Source organism: Bos indicus x Bos taurus, chromosome 11, assembly GCF_003369695.1.
Source record: "Bos indicus x Bos taurus breed Angus x Brahman F1 hybrid chromosome 11, Bos_hybrid_MaternalHap_v2.0, whole genome shotgun sequence".
Taxonomy (NCBI): domain Eukaryota; kingdom Metazoa; phylum Chordata; class Mammalia; order Artiodactyla; family Bovidae; genus Bos; species Bos indicus x Bos taurus.
Genome location: NC_040086.1, coordinates 63133114 through 63156777, shown reverse-complemented (window position 1 = coordinate 63156777; position 23664 = coordinate 63133114). Strand labels below are relative to the sequence as shown.

The 23664-nt window shown below is 35.6% G+C and overlaps 1 protein-coding gene across 1 annotated transcript in view; it reads left to right on the top strand.

Annotated features, from left to right (window-relative positions):
* RAB1A (RAB1A, member RAS oncogene family) overlaps positions 1–23664 on the top strand; it is a 29864-nt gene that overhangs the window by 4132 nt on the left and 2068 nt on the right. The window contains exons 2-5 of the mRNA XM_027555640.1: positions 11730–11802; positions 17948–18043; positions 22039–22134; positions 23449–23580. Coding sequence (XP_027411441.1) covers positions 11730–11802; positions 17948–18043; positions 22039–22134; positions 23449–23580 — 397 coding nt within the window. The remainder of the gene's footprint in view (positions 1–11729; positions 11803–17947; positions 18044–22038; positions 22135–23448; positions 23581–23664) is intronic.

The following is a 23664-nucleotide window of genomic DNA, read 5'->3' as shown; positions in this document are numbered from 1 at the left end:
ATAATTATGGCATACGTTTTAATCAGTCTCCTAAACTTTGTTTTCTGTCATGGTAGATTCAAGGAACATTTGACTTTTTTTTTTTTTTTTTTTTTGCCAGTGCTATGCTTTGAATAAGTCTTTTAATTTAAGGATTTGAAAGTAAAAACAAGTTAAATCAGTTCTATTATCTGGCTAACAGTGTAATTTCATTAATAAATACATCATTATTGCCTTTTACATAATTTTTAGTTAGAATTTTTTTATTAGAAGAGAAGCAGAAACCAACTAAAAATAGGTTTTATTTTTGTTGGTTGCTTTGATGACTTTTTGATGGTGTTAGTAGTGATTTGGGAAATTCAAAGAAGTTTCAAGTATTCTCACTGTCCAGAATATGACTATTTAATGTCTGTAGAGAAGCAGTGTATGTAATTTCTCTGCATAGTGTTAAGTTGCCACTACCTATGTAGGCTTTCCACAAAATACATCTTACGAGTTTGGTGTGAGTGGATGATCTTGTAGGATCATTTAAAGAAACTGAAATTTTACATTTAAAATTTCTTCTCCTTTTCATCACGAATAGGTTAAAGTATAGGATGTTGACAGTGTCTTATATATTCAAAGTTTTTTTTTTTTAAGATAGAAGAGCTTTAGAATCCGGTGTTCTCTTGCCAACTGTTTAGTTGACTTTTAAAGAGAATTTTGCTTTGTGAGTAGTTTTATTTCTTTAGTATTTCAATTTTTGTTCTAGAAGCAATAAGTGATTTTTCTAAGTGATGTAAAAAGTGCTTAACCTCTTGTTACATTCATATCCCATCAGCAGTCCTTTGGCTGTGTATGTGTTTTTTGCTCTCCTTGGCAACTTCTGACTACATATATGATGGTTCTACCACTTGTAGTTGTAATAGTTAAGTTTCATTTTTGATAGTTAAGAGCTTCCTTTTGCTGTCACCTACTCTTGTCTCTTTCCTAATGTATGAAATGGGGTTAAATAAAATGCCTTTTAAGATTCTGAGATTTTTTTTTAAATTTGCAAAATAAAAAGATGAAGAGAAACTAAAAATGGGTGTAGGATGCCAGTGCCTGAGATATCTTAGATGTGTTGACTTTGCTGCTTTTTACTACTGTTCGTCTGAACTGCATTTTGAAGTTTTAGTAAGAGTTAGACAAAATGACGACCTCCCCGCCCTGCTCTCGGAGAGCAGAACAGTCAGACTTTTCCACTGTTTTCCACTGTTTCCTTGTAGAAGGTGGGGCTGAGGAGAGATTGCTTCTTTGATATCAGGAATAGAATTCAGGGAAGAAAACTGAAGACTTGGCTTTTCCTTGGACCCACCCTGTGATGTTTCAAATTATAAAAGGGTAGTGGTGTAATGATACTTAAAGGGAAAATAATCCTGAGGCTTTAGGGAGCCAGAGAATAAATGTTTATTGGTTTGTTTATTTACTTAAATATGTGAAGAAATAGGGTACAAAGGAGAAGTAGGAAGTGTCCTTGGTACTTTTGTGACTGATGGGTCAGTTTATTAAATCCAAGGTTGGTGATAGGTTCCAATTAAGTTTGCTCTGTTCCATGTTTATAGATTTTGACAGGTAGTATTACTTTTGCTCATAAGAATGACTCTTTGGAAACATTATTTTTAATAATAATAGCTACTAATTGACAAGTACTTACTCTGTGTGCCAGCTACTTGGCTAGGGTCTTCACATAGGGCGTTTTATGCACTCTGTACCTCAGACTAGTGAGCTTTACAAATGAGATTGAGTGAATTATATAATTGAAGTTTTCCAGGACAGTGATGAATTTAACTTGTCTGACTGTATTTTCTTTGAATAACAATAGTACTTAAATGGAATTACTACTTGTACTTACTGCTCTGCCCATTTAGGGCAGTTATTCTTAACCCATTTATGGTCATGTACCCTTGGGAATATTTGATAAACACTATGGATCTGTCCTGTGTATATACATACTCATAGTATTCTGCATAAAGTTGCAAGTTGTTCACATTCCCTGAGCGTACTCAAGAACCTCATGTTATAAATGCCTGATGTAGAAGATTGAAAACAGAAAAGAGAATTTTCACTACCATTCTTTTGAAATGTAGAAACCCAAGGGGGACAGATTTTAGTTTTAAATCTGGGATCTTGAACTAATTTCAAAATGTGAGATTTGTTTGGGTATGGCTTATTTTGATGACCTAGTCTGTGCTTTTCTTTTCTTCTTCTTTTATTAAAACGTTTACCTGTTTGTTTCTCATTAAGTTACTGATAGATGAAGTGTTTCCAAGATTCTTGAAACAAAGACACTAAGTTCAAACAGCATTAGTGTTCAGATAAACAACAATGTCATCTCTGCAGTATCTTTATTGCCCTAAAATTCGTATGGATGTCATTAGGGTAAATGCCTAGATCAGAGTAATATGTAATATATTCTTAATTGAATTATATGGGATTTATAAAAATAGTTAAATTTATAAAAGGATAATTTAAGCAACTTTGTCAAATTATTAATTATTTGGTGCTTAATTTATAGGTTGGTGGGTGGCATTTGTCCTCATAAAGAGCCATTGGGTTCATCACTTACTGAAGCTAATGAAGTCAGAACTCCAAAATTTACCATGCTGTTTTGAGCTGAGCTTACTCTCTACTAAAACAAATGTTCTAAGTTAATTTAAGCAGTAAGTTACACTTTATATTTGTTCAGGTTCTGTGTGCTAGTTCATAGATGGCTTGATTCATTCTGATAGGTTATATATAAAGTAGGACTTGTATACTGACTTTATTATCATCTAAGAGTGTAAAATATATCGAGGGACTTGGTGAGAAATGGGAGGGAAAGAAAACTAAGCATTTCGAGTTGAAAACCATAGGTTTAAGTTCAGACTACCACTTACTTCATACAGTCCGTTTATGCCTTTTGAGCTTGTTAAAGTTTTTCTAACACATTTAATCATCAAACATGGATCACTGACCTGTCTATTTGAAAAATGTTTGCAATACAGATATTTAAAATCTTTCAGTGAGCATACACACGCAAAAATCTAATTTCCTTGGAGAAAAAGCTTGATAAAGAAAACAGCCAGCCAGTTTTGTCATCACACTATGCTAGGAGTTCAGGGGTTTTTATTTTTGATTATACAACATAGACTTTGCTCCCAGATGCTTACCAGTTAGTTAAGATGACTCAAACTTAAGCAAGTATAATCAATTTAACAGTATTAGCGCAAATTAAATCTTGTGATTTTTTGGTAGAGAATATGATGGCATAATAGTGCAAAAAATTGGAGAAGGGGCCTAGGATTTCAATTATTGACAGAAAGTTTCAGTTATGTTGATTTAGCTGGAGAAGAACAGAGCACTGAGGAGGACTCTGCAGAATCCCTGGTGCTAGTCTTGAGTTAAGATCAATAGGGACAACTTTGAGTTCCCACCTCTAGTCAGAAATTTTATGTATGTCCATTATTTCCCCTAATCCAATGAAGAAATAGGGTCCTAATTTTACAGGAGTTGGAGGTAGAGAAGAGTTAAATGCAGTAGAATTGGGATTTTAACTCAAGGGCCTGTGATTTTACAGTCCAGGTATGCTGTTTCCAGTTTACTGTGTGTGGTTAACTTCTAGGAATTCGAAATTAAGCCAGTTGATTAGGCAACTAGCATTTCTGTGGCCAACTATGTCTAAAATTCTTGACTGGAGAGGTCTTTTTAAAATGTTAAGAAAGTATACATATATCCTCTCCCTTCTATGGCTGATTCATGTTGAGGTTTGACAGAAAACAAAATTCTGTAAACCAGTTATCCTTCGATAAAAAAATTTAAAAAAATGTTAAGGGTTTGTGAGGTACATATTGTTAATAGGCCTTTGACTTTCTTCACATCTTGTGTTAGGTTGATCTTTAGAGCTTCTCTCGACTTGAAGTTAATTATTGTATCCATTTTCAGTTTTTCTACTCTCATGACTATTTTTTTTTCCTCATGACTCCTCTTGACTACTTGGTGCCTTAAAGTCATGCAAGCCTTTTCTGTGAGAAAAGCAGATAAAGCAAAATGCCTTTCTTTTACTGGAGAGGTAGGCTTATTTGCTGCAGACCATTTTACGGTTATATGTGTTGCTAGTTGTGATCGTTGTACTTATAACTGTTACCTGGTTATTTTTGCACTTTATATTATAAATTAAACTGGTAAACTTCTGTGATAATTTGTCACACATCATCTGTACAAAAACTTTGGATAAACAGCTTCAACATTTTTGTCCGTAGTGCTTGAATTTTTTCATCAGGTTACATCCTGGATTGGAGGGAGGAAGGGACAATAATAATTGCCACTTATTGTGTTCCTGTAATGTACCAGACACTGCTAAGTATTTTAGAGGCGGTATTTATAATCTTGACCAGAGCCTAATCAGGTGGTTCAAGTGTGTGCCTGTGTGCTCAGTGGTGTCTGACTCTTTGCAACCCCATATACTGTAGCCCTCAGTCCATGGAATTTTCCAGGCAAGAATATTGGAGTAGGTTGCTATTTCCTTGCTCCAGGGGATCCTCCCAACCCAGGGATCGAACCCTCATCTTTAGCGTCTCCTGCATTGGCAGGTGGATTCTTTATCACTGAGCCACCTGGGAAGCCCTCTAATTGGGTGGTAGTGTGCTAATTGAATCTTTTTACAGATGAAGAAATAGAGCCTCATAGTGATAGGTGAGTACCTTGCCTTAAGATTTTGTAGCTAGTATATGATGGAGCCTGAATTCAAATACAGGTCTTTCCAGCTCTAAAACCCATGCAGGCTTTGAAAGGTAAGGAGGTAGTGCACACTTGGTGTGTTTTTCAGCAAATGTTTGCCGTTAAATGCGTTTTAAGACCATTTACTCTTCTGTCCTCTTGTATGGCTTACCACTTCCAATCAACCAAATTTTCTCTCATTTTCAGAATTCCATCTTTGGGTTTTTGGAACACTTTTAAACAGAGCCTAAAATGGAACCTCGAAAATTAATCTATTGTCTCTAAATATATTTTATTTAGTTGTGGTTTTAGTGGTCAATTGTGGGGAGAGTTTTTTTTTTTTTAATTGCTTGGCTATTTTTTTAAATATGAAGGAAAGACTGTTGCCCTCTCAGATTCTTAATTGTTTATTTTGACTAACAGGTTGCTTTTGGCCATTACTGAAGGTTTATTTAGTTTTTATTAATTTAACCAGAAAAGTAATATGTGCTCTATAAAATTCAAACAATACAATTGAAGCATATGAAAAATTTCTTACCTCTCTTACCTCTTTTCTCTAGCCTAATGATCAATTTTGAATTGTGTTCTGTGGAGCATACTTAAAGTGAGTAAAGAAGAAGAGTTGATGTCATGCACAATTGTTGCAGCGCCAAGGTTTTATTAATTGTTTTAAACTCCAAAGGCTAATAGGCTAGTGTGTAGTTTAAAGATGAATTAAAATTTGTTGGGCCCACTGTATCATAATCTCATAATCATGACTTTTGTTTTAAATTTGTTATATGAGCTTAGTTTTAGGCTGTTTTCAAGTATGATTTTATAAAAAGATTAAACTACATGTTTCATGTCATGCAAGTGAACTTGTTCTAGGTGAAAGAGAAGAAATTACAGGTTCCATTTAACTTTTTAAAATAGCTGGTCTGTTCTAAGGTATACTTATAACTGACATTGTGAAATTTGTGTTTTGGGGGTACCATTTGGATAAAAACAATTATATAATTCTCCACTGTTCACTTTTGTCTTGTCTTCCTTGGTGTGTTTCCAAAGTGTATGTTGGAAGTTGTGTTAATGTCAGTCAACTTTCTTTTGTAACGTTTTCATTGACAGGTGAACTGTATGTGATAATCCAAATTTTATTTCATAAAAGAAGATAAAAAATGTTTATTTTTATTTAATCCAAAAAGTTGATTCATGTCTTTGTTGCTTATATTGGGAGTGTGCCAGTGCTACCGCTTCCAGCCTTGACCTACTCTGCCTACCTAGGTGTCATTTGTGTTACGGCAGGTATGCTGAAAGAACTCATTAGGTTGTTTAGTCACTGAATAAGCCATTGATTAAAATTTTTTCCTCTTCTCAAATAGCATTTTTTTTTTCTGCTTAGAAAAGTAGTAACTGTGATTGTAGACATTTTAAAAATAGAAAGAAAAGACAAGTATAATCATACAGTTTAGAAGTGTTTACTTCTTTCCCCAAATCTTTGATGTGTGTACAAATTGTTTTTAACAATAATGGGTTATACTGGACAAAGATGTTCTATAATCTTTTTACATAGTAGTATATCATGTAATAGTCTCTTGATATAATGGAATTCTGAGTAGTATTTTAGATTGAGCAACAAGCAGATTCATCTCCTACTTCCTATTTTATGTATGCAGTTTGGTAACTTCATAAAAAGGAAAGCATTTTATCTAAATAGAATTTTTAATAGAAATGGGTTTTAAGTAACTTTTTAAAAATACTGTTTTCATGCTCTCACAATAGTGATTTTTTTTTAAGGTATGGAACGTATTAATGCTTACATGCAAAAATGGCATGGGTATTAAGATTATGTTCAGATCATAAATAATGGAAATAAAGGGTCTGCAGTATTGAAAAAGTAGACCATGAGTTGACCTAAGGAGAAACTGATGACAAAAATAATTTTTCACTTGCTGTTGCCTTTGGCATCCCACCATCCAGTTGTTAAAAGGCTGAATCTGCCCCCCTTCCATGCAGTCTTAATCTTTGTCATTCTTAACGGTCTTACTTTCTCACTGAATTATGTCCACTTTTCAGTAATTTTCTGAAAAAATACTTGTGCCTCAAAACCAAAGTTTTTATTTTACAGATTCCACCATGATTTATGATTGTTGATTTAACTCAAGAAAACACAAAATGTATCTCTCACATTTAAAAAACATCAGGAGCTAGCTTTTTTCAATTAGATTATACTTATTTCATTAATGTCCTCATAGTTTGTTTTTCTAAAATCTTTTTATTTTGAAGTAAATTTAGATTCACAGAAGAATTGTAAAAGTAGTACAGAAAATTCCTGTATGCCTTTGTCCAACTTCCCCTAATGTTAGCATCTTATATACCATGGTACATTTATCAGAATTAAGACGTTAACATGGGTAAACTGAACTAAACTATAGAGTTTTATTTCAGTTTCTCCAGTTTTTGCACTAATGTCGTTTTCTGTTCCAGAATGTAAACCAAGAGACCATGTTGTATTTAATTATTATATCATATTAGCCTCCTTCCGGAGAAGGCAGTGGCACCCCACTCCAGTACTCTTGCCTGGAAAATCCCATGGACGGAGGAGCCTGGTAGGCTCCAGTCCCTGGGGTTGCTAAGAGTCGGGAACAACTAAGTGACTTCACTTTGACTTTTCACTTTCATGCGTTGGAGAAGGAAATGGCAACCCGCTCCAGTGTTCTTGCCTGCAGAATCCCAGGGACGGTGGAGCCTGATGGGCTGCCGTCTATGGGGTCGCACAGGGTTGGACACGACTGAAGCGACTTAGCAGCAGCAGCCTCCTTCAATCTGAGTTTATTAGTGTAGTTTTTCATTATCTTGGCAGTTTTGAAGAGCTTAGGTATTTTGTAAATTTCCCTCAATTTGCATTTGTCTGATGTTTTCTTTTGATTAGATGAGGTTATAGATTTGGGAAGAGATACCATAGAGGTGAGACTTCCCTGTAGCTCAAACGGTAAAGAATCTGCCTGCCATGCAGAAGGCCAGGGTTCGATTCCTGGGTTGGGAAGTTACTCTGGAGAAGGGAATGGCAATCCTCTCCAGTAGTCTTGCCTGGAGAATTCCATGGACAGAGAAGCCTGGTGGGCTACAGTCTGTGGAGTCGCAAAAAGTCGGACATGACTCAGTGACTAACACACACACACACACACCCCATAGAGGTGAAGCACTCTACTCATTACATCATATCAGAAGGTCCGTGATACCAGTGTGACATTGCTGGTCATGTTCACCTTGATCGCTTTGTAAAGGTGGCATCTGTCAGGTTTCTCCATTGTAAAATAACTATTTTTCCCTTGTCATACAGTGTTAGAAACCAGTCATTAAGAACCAACCCACCCTCAGGGGAAGGGAGCTAAAGAGGCTCCATCTCCTGGAGGGAGGAGTGTGCAGAGGATTTGTGGGCCTGTGTTAAAACCACTGTGGTAATAAACATTTGAGGTGGGGGGCGTATTTTGAGGTCATGCAGATACCTTAACTCTCCTTGAAGTTTCACCCACTAATTTTAGCATTCATCAGTGGCTCTTGTCTGTAGCGTGACTCTGCTAGTGATTTTCTACTTCTCTTATTCCTTCTACATGTATTATTTGGAATCCTCGCATAAGGAAGAGTTGTCCTTTCTCTATTTAGTTAATCATTGTACCCTTATGGACTCAGGGATATTTATTTTATTCTTTCGGTTATAATCCAGTACATGATTGTTTACTTTGTGGCTCAAATTGTTGCCTTGGCCTTTGAGGTTTGCTGTCCTTTTAACATGCCATGTCCTGTAGATTTTCTCCTCTGGCATTTTGCCCAAAATGTTACTCAAGAATGACTATTCCTTAGCTGTTACTCACAATGAGAGAGACCTGATTAAAAACACAAAATTAAAATGTTCTCTGAACTCTTGACACAGTGCTTTGTTAAAGGCACAATATTATATTTTGGATGAGTAAGTCAGTTTACCATCACACAGACAGATATGTTAAACATCAGAGTGAGGAAAAACAGACTCCAGACTACTATGGGGAGAAGGTATGAAGTATCATTGTCATTGTAAATTAGACATGAAAAAGACTAGAGGAAGTTTTGATTGAAAACAGTGGATAGAATTCACTGAAACAATCTAGTTTAGGGGAGCGGTGATTGTAGTTGTACTGTAGTCTGTAAAGATTTCTTTACTTGTACAAAAATTTCTCAACTGATAGAATTCAGTTTTTCACATAAGTCAAAATGGTATTGCAGACTGAAAACTTAATCCAAATTCTTGAGAATAAAAGATACATTTTGCTAAATTATTCTTGGCTCTGTACCAGAATTGATCTTGAGCTTTCTAACTTTAGATTTGCATATTTCCTATCAACATTATTACTTGTTCTGTTTTGTAAATTACAGTTACATAAATATCTTTAAGTGATCTCAAATCTGAAGTTACCCTGTATTAATACTTCCTGTATATTAATAGTTTGGAAATAAGCTACTACAGGAGTAGGTAATTTAAAACGTTCCAATGCAGGTAACTTGCTGTTGATCATAGTCTCTTGGTGTGTAAATTTAATAAGGCAAGAAATTTGTTGGTTGATTTTGTTTGCCGTTCTTTTCCATGTGTCTTGTCATGTTAGTGAAACTGATGGTTTGGGAGAGAACAAAACAGGCTTCTTTAGCAAGACTCATTGCGGAGCACAGTGCTCAACTCTTTGTATTATTTATAATGGCTCTGGGCTTTAAATTACCAGAAACACATAAATAATGTTTCAAAATAATGCTGTTTGTGAAATTTAAAAAGAATGTGATAATTGAAAAAGCTAGTTTTAAAAAATTGACTACTAATTTCTTTGAAACCGTAATGTAACTTGTAACATAGTTAGGAAGCATTCATGTTTTTCTCCAGCCTTATGGTTATTCTGGAAGAGAGAAATTGATCTTTATGGCAGTTAGTGACATCACAGGCAACATGTGTAGCCCATTGCTGTCCTTTACCAGTACCACTGATTCAGGGCATGTTTATTGAGTGTTTACTGGATACCTGGCACTGTGCTCAGGAAAGTTGGTAAATTCAGTGCATTTGTTGTGCCATAATTTCTGTTAAAAACAAAGTAACTGTAGTTGTATTGGTGCTGTGATTTTTCTTGCTAACTGAAATGTAAACTTGTAAGATACTCGTTGCTAATGTTCAGTGTTCATCACTCTTAAGAATTCATTTGGTCTAATTAAAGAGAAAGGTATCAATAGTACTGAAGCCAGTCAGCAAATGTACTGACTAATAGAGGTATCAATCATTTATTAAGGGTAAATTTTTATAATACCTATCCGTACTATCCCCTTATATTTAGGCTCTCAAATGGGAAAGGGTGTTAGTTATTAAGTTCATCCTGTGCTTCAATCAGCCCTTCTTAATCACTTGTTTTAAAAGCTTATTACCTTATGTGACCTTTATTTTGCCATTTACCAGGGCAGGATTTAAGAAATTTTTTTTTTCTTTTTGGTATAATTAGGGATAATAAGTGTACTACAGTAACTTGGTAAAGCAGAAAGCTATGTGTTTTTTGTTTGTTTTGAATATTTTTTTAATTTAGTTGGCTGCATTGGGTCTTAGTTGGTGACCTGTAGGACCATTCCTTGTGGCCCACAGTCTCTAGTTATGGTGTGTGCACTTTGGTAGTTGTGGCACTCTGGCTTCATTGCTTTGAAGTTTGTGGGATCTTAGTTCCCCAACCATGTCCCCCCATTGCAAGGTGGATTCTTAAATACTGGACCACCAGAGAAGTCCCAGAAGGCTATGTTTTAATACTTACCACTGTATAAACCTCGGTGAAAGTGTTAGTCTCTCAGTCATGTCCCACTATTTTGATCCCATGGACTGTAGCCCACCAGGTTCCTCTGGCAATGGAATTCTCCAGGCAAGAAGACTTGAGTGGGTTGCCATTCCCTTGTCTAGGGGATCTAACTAACCAGGGATTGAACTGAGGTCTCCTGCATTGCAGGCAGATTCTTTACTAGGAAAGCCCCCCTGGTGTTACAAATCTTGGTAAACAGTTGATTAATAATCCCAGAGATAATCGTGCCTAAACATCTTGCTTACATGTAAATACACTGGTAATCTACATTTCATTTGCAAGTGATAGTTGGATTTCATTTTAAGTGGATGGCATTTTATAAAAACTAAGTCACAGGGAAGAAATTTAAGAATCCTGTATGTCTTCTGAAAAAAATCTATAAATTCTGGATTTTTTGTCATTTTGAAATTGCTTTAAAAGAACTTACAGAACTGGTCAGAGTTGGAAAGAATAGAATCTATTAGTGGTTCCTTTGACCATGGGCTGACTGTTGTCTTGAGATTTATGAAAGGCTCCCTTGAGAAAAATTTTGAGATAGTCTAAGTGATTGTAAATGTGCATAAACATAGCCTAGCTTTCAGTGGTTTTTTTTTTTTTTTCAGTGTTTTCTGAAGTATGATTTAATACAAGCTTAGAATGTTGGTAAAGTTGTACGTTTACACAAATAGTCCCCTTGATTTTATTGTATCTCTAGTTTAAAATAAAAGGGGAGAATTCCAGGTGGATACTAGGGAAGGATCATAAAAGCCCTTTGTTGGAGGATTGCTATGAAATAATGATTTGAGATTTGAAGTTGAAGGAGAGATTTGTTTCACTGGCAAAAACAAATGAAACTTTAACTCCCTGTATTCTAATATTGCAGAACAGTGGGATTTTCTAGCGAAAGTCTGTTGGACTCTCCAAGAATGCATATCACTTACGTTTCCTTTTGTTCATTGCTTGGACCTGGAAGTTCAGTGATGTTAGAGATACGGGTGGCATTGTCTATCTTATTTATACATAATTCTGTCATGTTCAGTGATTCATCAAAAGGGCCCCAAACTGCTGTTACTTGGAGTTTGGGCTTCTGTTAGGGCGTCCATGGGCTTTTCAGAAGCTGTAGTCTTCCTCAGTGAGCTATTATTCTTGGCTATATTTTTGTTGTTATAGAACTTATAATACAATATGCTTTTTATTAATGTGATTTTCTTTTTCTCTTCGCAGTGATTATTTATTCAAGTTACTTCTGATTGGCGACTCTGGGGTTGGAAAGTCTTGCCTTCTTCTTAGGTTTGCAGTAAGTTGAAATCAAAAATGATTTTAAAGGAATTAATGCTGTGTATATTTTCTGGGTAGACAAAAGATAAAACAGTTTTATTCTTCCGGAATTTTATATGTGAAGCCTCCAAATACACATTCCCAGTGATATCTAGACTCTTTAAATAGAGGAGATACTGTTGTTCCTAAAAGAAATTCAAGAAAACTGTGGTTATAAAGTCAAAGTGTCTGATACTCTCCTTGAAGGTCAAACAATGTTTCATTCCAACATAAATAATGAGTAAGGGAAAAAAATGGTAGGTTTGTGTTGAAAATGACTTGGTGGAAGACAAATCTTCAAGTAAAACTTGAGTAGAATAAAAAGAAAAAGCAGGGCCTGGTACAGACTATTTATTTTTTTGACAGTGGCATCGTTGTCATTTAAATTTACAAACTGATAAATAACTTAATAATAACTTCCAACTTAATATATAAAATGCATGGTCTTGTTCATAGTGTTTATGAACTGCCTTCAAATTTAACATGTTTTCCTTCTCGCTATCTTGATCATTGCTTCTTAAGATGTGAACCAGTGGGGATTATCAAGACCCTCCTGGAGTCCATGAGATCAAAAACTGCTTGCTAATAACACTAAATCATTAGTATTTACTGAATAAATAATTACCTAGTAATTGTACTAAGACAAAAGATGTTTGCTTTTTTTCACTCTGTTGATCTTTGCCCTGATGGTGCAAAAGCAATGGTAGGTAAAACCGCAAGTGCCTTATTAGTCCTGTGCTGAAGTAACGCTAAGCCCCAGATTATGCTCATAGTCATGGTGTTTACCTCTGTTTGCTCACAGGAGAGGGAAGAAACACCATTATCACTTAAGTGTGTCTTTGATGAAACAGTAAAAATGATTAATTTTTTTCATACTTTTAAAAATTGAGGTGTAGTTGATGTTCTGTTATATAGCTGTTACATGTACAATGTAGTGATTCACAATTTTTAGAGGTTATATTCCAGTTATTATTATAGGATGTTGGCTATATTCCTTGTGTTGTACATGTCCTTGTAACTTTCTGTATTATACATAGTAGTTTGTACCTCTTAATCCCCTACCCCTATCTTGCTCCTCCTCCTTCCCCTCTCCCTGCCAAAAACCACTAGTTTGTTCTCAAATCTGTGAGTTTCTTTTTTTGTTAAAGTCATTAGCTTGTGTTTTGTTTTTTTTAGAATCCACATATAAGTGATACCATACAGTATTTGTCTTTCTTGCTCTGACTTAGTTATCATAATACTCTCAAGTCCATCCATGTTGTTGCAAATGTCAGATTTTCATTTTTTATGCTGGACTAGTATTCCATGATATGTATATATGTATATATACATTTCCTTTATCCATTCATCTGTTGATGGTCACTTACGTTGCTTCTAAAAATGATTAATTTTTAAACATTTTGATCCTTGTTGAGTGTTTCCTTTTTAAATAATCTGTGCGAAAAAATGAGTACACATAAAACAGTTTTACTGAAGACTGGAATGTGTTGGTTGTCTTAAGGGAGAGAAAAGCATTTGTATAGTTGTTTCCATTATGAGCTAAACTAGCTGATTTTTTCATTGAACTTTTTTTTAACTTGAAAGTACAGCTAACAGGCTATATTTATCTAGACCTGAGTATTGGGTATACATTTTATCAGATGAACAGACATTGTCACTTCAAGGGAAATATCTGATAGCATTTGTTGCCTATAATAACTTCAAGCTTTTCAAGGGAAAATTAGAATTTTAAAAAATTTAAAATCCACCACTGCAAGCTTGACAGCATCTCAAATACTTAGTATTACTTTTCTGATGAGGTATTAATGAGTCTCATATATATTCATTATATATAATAATTTGAAAATGAGACCATGTTAAGTACCAGAATAAAACCTAGGTGGCTCTTTAATCATATGTGAAAGTATTTTCTAACAGGAAAAAAATCAGGAAAGAAAGGACTGTTAAATGTGATTGCATTAAAATTAATGTTGACACATAATATTAGAAAACAAAAGGTCCTAGCAAAACGTATTTGGAGGAAGAGGTGATAGTCTCAATATATAAAGCACATTTATACACTAATAAGGAAAGGATATTTGTCCTAATGGAAATAAGAATGAATGCATGAGTGGGCAGTTTACAAAAGGAGAAATACAAATTGCCAGTAAATGTGAAAAAGTGTTCAGTTTTATTTGTAATTAAAGGACTTAAAAAATTTTCTTTTGTTTAGTTGCTTAGCCGTGTCCAACTCTTTGTGACACCATGGACTGTAGCCCACCAGGCTCCTCTGTCCTTGGAATTCTCCAGTCCAGAATACTGGAGTGGGTTGCCATTCCCTTCTCCAGGGAATCTGACCAGGGATCGAGCCCAGGTCTCCTGCATTACAGGCTGATTCTTTACTGTCAAAATTAGATAATACTCAGTATTTATTAAAGTGACAAGTATTAAAATTAATTACTAGTATTAAATCAGTAATCTGGGTAGGTGGGAAGAAGCTAGCATTTCTTGAGGAAAATGGCTGTAGCCTGAGGTATTTGTGCTTCAAAGAAAATCCTTTCCGGATTCCTACTGACCTAAGTCACCGGTTTTCAGTATTACCTACACAGAATCAGCCAGGAAGCATTTTAAAAATACTGATTCTCAGATCCCTAAAATAGATTCAAGCTGTAAAAAGTATGATTAAGAAATGTATAATAAGCTTTGAGAGCACAGAGGGAAGAATCTCTTTAGCTACTGGCCAAGGAATGGGGGAATGTTTGGACAATAACTGTTTCCTGAGCTCACATTTGAAAAATTGATAAAAGTTGCCAACTTGCCCACGGGCTGGGGAGTTAGGGGGGTAAAGCTTGGGAGTGGGGAGAAAGAGATACCGAGAATTTGGACAGTTGAAATGTCAAGTACGGTGGCTCAGAGGCATGCAGGTAAGGGTCATTTAGGGGTATATTGGAGAAAGTGATGGCACCCCACTCCAATACTCTTGCCTGGAAAACCCCATGGACGGAGGAGCCTGGTAGGCTGCAGTCCACGGGGTCTCAAAGAGTCGGACACGACTAAGCGACTTCCCTTTCACTTTTCACTTTCATGCATTGGAGAAGGAAATGGCAACCTGCTCCAGTGTTCTTGCCTGGAGAATCCCAGGGACGGGGGAGCCTGGTGGGCTGCTGTCGATGGGGTCGCACAGAGTCGGACACGACTGAAGCGACTTAGCAGCAGCAGCAGGGATGTATAAGAATTCTATTAATAACAGCATTTATAAGTTTTTCTAACAAAGCACCTGGCATGTTCTAGTGCTGAATGCTGTTCTCTATCCGTTTTCTATAGTATGTGATACTTACTTGACAATTTAAATTTAAAAAATGAATGTCAAATAATGATGAGTATTTTGTCAAATTGCATTCAGTGCTTCAAAAATATCCTTTTACCCAGTGATTCTGTTTATGCCGAAATGTGAATATATGTGGAGGATAAGTCAACATAGCTATCTCTAGCTACTTGGAACTCTGATTACATTTTACAGTTGTCTTTAGCCGTCTTTATCTCAGTGTCATGTACACATCTGATTCAGCATTATCAAGACTTGGCCCACACTCATTTCATTTCCTTCTTTTTGTTGGAGTGCTACAAATAACAATCCCAAATGTGTCATTTCCCCTTGCATACTGTATTTAATATAGGGTTTCCCTGATCTCAGATGGTAAAGAATCTGCCTGCAGTGCAGGGGATCTGGGTTCGATCCCTAGGTTGGGATGATCCCCTGAAGAAGGAAATGTCAACCCATTCCAGTATTCTTGCCTGGAGAATCCCATGGACAGAGGAGTCTGGCAGGCTACAGTCCTTAGCATTGCAGAGTCAGACACAACTGAGTAACTAACACTCATACACTATCATAAAAAACATTTGTTGACTTACAAAATAAATTTTCCTGGTTATCTTAAGTGTGGTGTTAGTTTGAATCACAATTCAAAACATGGTTCACACAGACTTATCGACATAGGGAACAGACTTGTGGTTGCCAGTAGAGGGGAGGGGAGGATGGAGAGGGATGGGAGTGGGAGTTTGGGGTTAGCAAATGCAAACTTTTATATATAGAATGGAAAAACAAGGTCCTACTGTATAGCACAGGGAACTATATTGAGTTTCCTGTGATAAACCGTAATGGAAAAGAATATGAAAAAAAGGTCTATGTATGTACAACTGAATTACTTTTCTCTGTAGCAGAAATCAACAACATTGTAAAGCAACCATATTTCAATTTTTTAAAAAAACCCATGGTTCATACTTTGATTTCGTTCCTTTGCTGCTTAGTCTTTTAGAGTTTTTCCAACTTCCCACTTCCCACCTCCTCCTTTTTTATTTATGTATTTTTCATGTCACTTTCTTTTTGCAGAAACTGGGGCAGTTGTCCTATAAATTGTCCAACATTTTAGGTGTGTCAGTTAGCTTCTCTGTGGTGTCTTTAAACTTGTCGCTCCTGTTTCTGTAATTGGAAGTAAGCCCCAGAGCAGTGCTTTATCTATCATTATGGTAGTTACTAGTCCCTTGTGATTATTTAAATTTAAGTAAAATTGAATGGAATTAAAAATTCAGTTCCTTGTTCTCACTAGCCACATGGAGCTACTGGCTACTGTATTGACAGTCACAGCCTATAGAACCTTTCTGTCATCAAAGAAAGTTCTTTTTAACAGTGCTACTCTTAATAGATTTAGGCTTGATTGAGCCTAAATCCATCTTTGTTAGCAGAATACTTCCTGGGTGGTGCTTTAAGCCTGATGATTGTGCAGTGGGGTTACGTGGTGAAAGTGTGATCTTTCCATTTACATATATTTTCACTTAAATAAAAAAACTGAAATTTGTTTTCATTATGAGTAAAATAATTGTAATAGGTACTTGAGGGAAAAAACAGGTGTAATTTTAAAAGTTTAGCCTTTGGGTTAATATTGTTCACACAAAAACTTATACACAAGTGTCCATAGCAGCACTATTGATAATGGCTAAAATGTAGAAACCACCCAAATGTCCATGAACTGATAAACAAAATGTAGGCTATCCATACAGTGTACTATTTTTCAGCCATAAAAAGGAATGAAGTACTGATTCATGCTGTAACATGGCTGGGGCTTCCCTGGTGGCTCAGTGGTAAAGAATCTGCCTGTCAATGCAGGAGAGACAGGTTCGATCCCTGGTCCAGGAATATCCCACATGCTGTGGACCAACTAAACCCGTGCGCCACAAGTACTGAGCCTGTGCTCTGCAACAAGAGAAGCCTCTGCAAAGAGAATACCCCTATGCACTTCAACTAGAGAATAGCCTCCACTCACCACAACTAGAGAAAAACCAGACCCAGCACAGCCAAAAATAAATAAATAGTGTGTCTATGTGTGTGTGTATATATATAAAAAGAAAGGCTGAACCTTGAAAAGTTTATGCTGAGTGAAAGAAGCCAAACACAAAAGGTCATACTGTGTGATTCCATTCATGTGAGGTGACCAAAACAGACAAATCTGTGGAAACATAAAGTAGATTAGTAGTTTCCAGAGTCTAGGGGGAGAGGAAGAAATCTGACTGCTGCTGGGTATAGGGTTTTCTTTTGGAGTGAAGAAAATGTTTTGGAATTAAAATAGTTGTGATGGTTGCACAGCCTTCTGAATATACTAAAAACCACTGAGTTGTATATTTTGAAGGGGTGAATTTTATGTATATGAATTATCTCAATTTTAAAAGTCATAACTAAGAAATAAAATTGACTTCTGAAAGAATTTCAGGAGAGGGACATGATCATAGGTTTGTGTTGAGTAAACTGAATAACCAGTGGGTGTGGAGGAACAAGAATTCTGCTGATTAGCAGATTAGAAAAATCATTCGTAATCATTCAAAATACAAAACCTTCTCTGTATGATACATATAAAGAATTTGCCAAGATATGATTGGAAAACTAAAGAATAGCTATTGGAAAAAAAAATCTTAAACCATTTTTAAATAGCACTTTGTCTTCAGAATGTGAACTGAGTGCAGGAACAGGATGGAATGGCTGTTCTCAGATTGTTATGTCTTACAAATTTTATCAGCTTTCTAGATAAAAGTTAACATATTTCTTATTTACTCTATTGAACATTTATTTTAATTGTTAACTTTTTTCCCTTTAGGATGATACATATACAGAAAGCTACATCAGCACAATTGGTGTGGATTTCAAAATAAGAACTATAGAGTTAGATGGGAAAACAATCAAACTTCAAATAGTAAGTAATTTTTGGACTAGAAATTTTTTGGAAATTATTTTGGTAAATTTAGAATGTATTTGTTATTCATAATATGTTAAAATGAAAATATCTTAGGAATCATTCATCTGTGACAGAATGGTAGAGTAAGAATAGTTTAGATTGAAAGTGATTTAAGATTACCTCCTTCATTGAGTTTTCTGTTCAGAGAGTTGAGAAATACATGTTTTAAGTCAAACCTGGTCCTAGTTCTTTTTCTTGCGCTTTTATCAGTGAGGTCTAAGGGGTCTAAGTTGATGTTTGTTTACTTCGTCTTACAGAAGTATATTGAGCAGTTTTCATGTCTTTTATTATGCTGAATACTCTGGATCCAGGAAAAACCTAGGAGAGGTTCTTCATATTTGTTTTAGTTGAGTATTTATTAGATCGTATGTTCCAACTCTCTAGAAATGTAGAATTTTATTGGAAGGGAATTTAGCTTTTCTTACATATTTTACAGCTCAGAAAATGGATGCTGAGAGATTTAATGACTTGCCTACCGTTACTAGCAGAACCACGTGACCCATAGCTCTCTGTTTTCAGTATATTGTGTTCCTGTGCCATTCTCACTCCCTTACCCATCCTTAAAACCCCAACCCTGAATTAAAAATAGGGGGTTGTAGTAGAAACTTAATATAGGTCTGGGTACCAGGATGGACATACCTTTGGTCTTTAAAAAAAATCTCGGGTATCTTTTAGAATTGGCTCTTAGTATGAAGTAACATAGAAAACAAGTGACTGCTCTTTCTTATGGAATTGATAACGCCCTGAACTGGAAGGAGTTCTGAATTTGGAGTCAGAAACTTGGATTTGTTGTGTTCATTCTGCTGTTTATTAGTTGGAGAGTCACGGGTTTAACTTCAGCCTTTTTCCTGAGACTCTGTTTCTTACCTCTAAAATGAGTGTGATGATATTTGACTTACTAATAGGTAGTTGTGAGAACCAAATCTATAGTTCTGTGTATGTATATATGTTAATCTGTGTAAAAACCCTTTGCGGTTGCCTAATCAAAATTAATTTCTGTTGGTAGCCTGCCATTTAGATTGGTCTTATCACAACCTATCATTCCTTTCTGGAAGCATGTTTTCAGAACCGTTTACAATCTGGGTTACTCCTGTATAAGTGCCATTTACTAAAATATGATTCCTAAATTCAAATACAAGATAGTATCTAGCCAGTGTGGACTACATAGGGTAAATTCTCTATTGATTTGGTCTCTGAATTTCTTTTTTTCCCTCTCAGACTTGAGGGACTCTTGCCATTTTCTCATCATTGGCCCATACAAGGACATAGAAAGAAAGCCTGAGTTTACTACATTTGCTATCTCAATAACTATTTTACCTACTAGTTTGGGTCTTAAGGTTTTGGTTTGTTTTTTAATTCTTATATTTTGTGACTAGGGCATTAAAAATCTAAATGTAAGATTTTACTTTTAACCCTGCTACATTTCACCTTGCCTGGCTTGAATTACCCTTTCATGTTTTCCAGGTCTTTAAAAAAAATGATTGGGTTTATCTATATTTTAATTATTTTTTCTGCTTTTCCTGTTCAAGTGTGCCATCAGGGTCTTTATCACAGTTGGTGATTACAAAACATTCAGCACTGCAGGGCATGTATGGAGTCCAGTCCCATGAAAGGCCTTTCTGTGACTGTTGATTCATTCACAAAGCTTTATGGAAATGCTCACATTACACAAGATACATTCAAGGTTGCAGGGAGGGATGAAAAATAGCCCCATAGGAGATCCCATTTCAGTGGGAGAGACACAGCAGGGAAAATCAGTTTACCTCGTGATTATGAGGGGTAATGAGGATTATGTACATAAAGGGTGATCAGTTACAGAGGGAAGGTACTGTTAGGATGTAGTCAGGAGAGTTTTCAGAGTGGCAAGAAGATAGCAGAAATTTTACTCTTTGGATGCCATTGTATTCAGAAATAGTTTCTTCCTGTTCTTGTCCTATCCTTGTGAAAGGGGTTAGTGGTGGTGAAGAGAAGGGAACTAACATTTTATTGAGTAGCTACTATAATGAGGTATTATGCTAGGCATTTTATAAATATTCTTTCATTTAAACTTAGCAGTTTTATAAAGTAGTGATATCTGGAATTTATGGATGAAGAAACTGTCATAATCAGGAACCTAAATTTAATGTTTTGAAGTCAAATTGACTTTACTCCAGAGATCCTGCTTCTCCAAGGGTATCCTGAAAGACTGGAGGCTCCTTACTGATGATGGTTTTCTGACTCTAATAGGCTAGTACTTTGGATGAAAAAGGTAGCTTTTGCTTGTTTTAGATGAACAATTGTTAACATATTACTTTATTACTTCCCTTGGAGTATGTTAAAGTGGTTATTGACATGATATTTTACTGCAAAAATACTAATTATGCATCTGTTTTACTGTGTAACCACCGTTACCACTTCTAACAAAACTGACGCTAATGCCTTTAAAAAAGTTTTTTTAAACTTTTTTTTGGGGGTATAGCCAATTAACAATGTTGTGGTAGTTTCAAGTGGACAGCAAAAGAAGTCAGCCATACATACATATGTATCCATTCTCGCCCAGACTCCCCTCCCGTCCAGGCTGCTGCATAACACTGAGCAGAGTTCCATGTGCTGTACAGTAGGTCCTTATTGGTTATCCATTTTAAATATAGCAGTGATACCAATGCCTTAATGTTATCTAATATTCAGTCTGTATTTAAATTTCCCCAAAATTGCAGCTTATTTTTAACAGCTTTGTTGGCTGGGTCTTAGAAAAGGAAGTGATTTCACTCAGTGCTCCTGATTTTTTTTATTTTTGCCATTTAGGACACTAGTTGGGAGCAATGTCAAGTTCACATATATATTCCAGAACTTTACAGCTTCTTCCCATGAAAGGCTGTTTCATCATAATCTCCACTTGTATTAGGCTACAAGTCTATTTTTTGTTTTTTTAATTGTTAACCATTAAGTAACCGTTTAGTTATTTCCCCATCAGTCAAATATTAGTTTTAGTGGGGTGTGTGCTAAGTTGCTTCCATCTTGTCTGACTCTCTGTGACCCTATGGACTAGAACCTGCCAGGCTTCTTTGTCCATGGGATTCTCAGGCAAGAATACTGGAGTGGGTTGACATTTCCTCCTCCAGGGGACAGGACTGGGGGATCTAACCTGCGTCTCTTATATCCCTTTGCCACTGCTGGGAAGCCCGTTAGTGGGGTAGGTAGCTTTTCTAAAAAAACAATATTTTTTAAAAAAGGAAAGGTCATTATTTACGAGCAATTGAAACAAAATTCTCATTGCCCTTGTTAAAATCATGGTTTTTAAAAGGAGTTTACCTGATATTTTTTAATAGTTTTAACTGCAAACTTTAATGTGGCAGTGTATTTGTTTCCAGTGTTGGAGCCTAAATGGTTGAAGTGTGGTAAATTGCTCTTAAAATGAATTGTATAAAAGCATTTGAAATCATCTTCCTTACATTGTTTTCCCTAGGATTAAAATAATTGTTCCTTAGATAGCTAACGTGACTGGTAGTTATCTGAATTATTAGGTCCTTTCAGTGTTTTCCATGATGATAAAATGTGCTAGCAAGAGATTTTGTCTTATGTTTGATGAGAGTTGTAATGTGTTAACAGGGGCACTAGACCAGTAGATTTGCTAATATCAAGTCAGCCTATCTTTGCATTCATAGTGTAAGCTTGGCACAGTGCTAAAGGCTATTGAGTATATGAAAAGTATGACATAGTTGCTGATTGGCTTATAATTACAATATTGGTAGCATTAACTGCAAGCTAAATTAGACACTGCCTTCTTTTTTGAACCTTCAGATATTTGGCAGTTTCTTTGTGATTTAGTAGTGTGAGCACAGAGAGCTAATGTTCCCATAGCAAATCCTGGTTATCCACAACTCTGTAAACTAAACTGTTCTCCCTCCTTGCTGCCTTTTCCCCAACTCTTGTTTTAATGGAATTGTTTGGATTTCTTGATTGTTTTATGATAGTGGGACACAGCGGGCCAAGAAAGATTTCGAACAATCACCTCCAGTTATTACAGAGGAGCCCATGGCATCATAGTTGTGTATGATGTGACAGATCAGGTAAGTTCCAGGAGAAAATTGTGTTACACTAACAATGTAAGTTATTATTTGATTAAATATCACACTATTTTTACTTTGCATACAAGTGATGAGTATTATTTATATAGCAGACTTTGTCCACCCCAGATGAAGTGAATGATACAAAAACATTTATCTTAAACCAGTTATCTTTTAAGAACAGGTACAGTGTTATTTTTTCTCCCCTACATCATTTGAATACCTAATAAAACTGGTCAACCAAAAATTTCCTATTTTAGTAAACAGAAAATTTAGTAATTGGATTTACATTTGCTTTCAAGGGACCCAAATTATATTTATTATCAGTTAAATCATTTTGTCAAGGGTTTGTAGGGAACTGGGATTGTTTGACTCATATTGTGTCCTTGGTGATAGGTGTTAACAGAAATTTGCCTGGTAGTTAGACCTGTTGGACTTGGCAAAAGTAAGATTAGGGGTCTCTGCCTGTGGAGTGTGTGGTTCAGAAATAGGGATGAGCTTTGAGGAACATTTTAAGAGGACAGTGAAAATCTAAAGATAAGCTTGTTGAAAGAAGGTAGGGGGATGTGAAGAATAGTGTAAGAATGTGGTTCAGAGGCAGTAATTGTTCTTTTGATCAGAAAGTTAGACAATTTCAGGGTCCTTTTGCCTGCCAAGGAGTGAAAGATGAACTTTGAAAATACAATGTATAACTCTTATAGCAAATGTTCAATCCCCAGTCAAATATGAAATCAGAGCTAATTAGGAGATGACTAAAATTATAGATTTAGATTCAGCACCATTAGGAGTACTGGGTGATAAAACATGAAGAAATCATTGCTAGTTAGTAAATCTCACGTCATTTCCTTGTAATATTTAAAATGGAAATTTTCCTCCCTTAAAAATGACTGTGGAAAACAAGTATCTTTACATTGGACCCATTTATTTAATAACATTTGACATCTCTAGTAGTTAACAGTTAGGCTACCTTATTCATAAGCCAGAATTTTGACAAATTTCAAAAACTACGTTTTGTGGTGCATATAAATAGCATATTCCAAGACAATGGGATTTGCCTGAGCTATAGTTTGAGCTATATTTCCTTCTCAAATAAGGCATTGTCATCCTCAAGCTTTCAAATTCTGTATTCTTATTCATATAAGAATATATGTATCAAAATGTCAGTTCACGTCTTTCCCAGCATTAAGAGTTCTTTTTTAATAGCTATTATCGTCTCACTAGCTCTTCTTAGGTCAGGAGACACTTCTGTTTATCACTTGCTTCATTAGAATAGTTATGTTCAGAACTATATTATCACTCTTTAAATTGTCTTTTTAGGAGTCCTTCAATAATGTTAAACAGTGGCTGCAGGAAATAGATCGTTATGCCAGTGAAAATGTCAACAAGTTGTTGGTAGGGAACAAATGTGATCTGACCACAAAGAAAGTAGTAGACTACACAACAGCAAAGGTATGTTTAAAGTTTGACTTTCAGACTGAATTGGAAGGTGCTGAATTTGAATTATATATGGGTATGGAGTCACACAATGGCTGC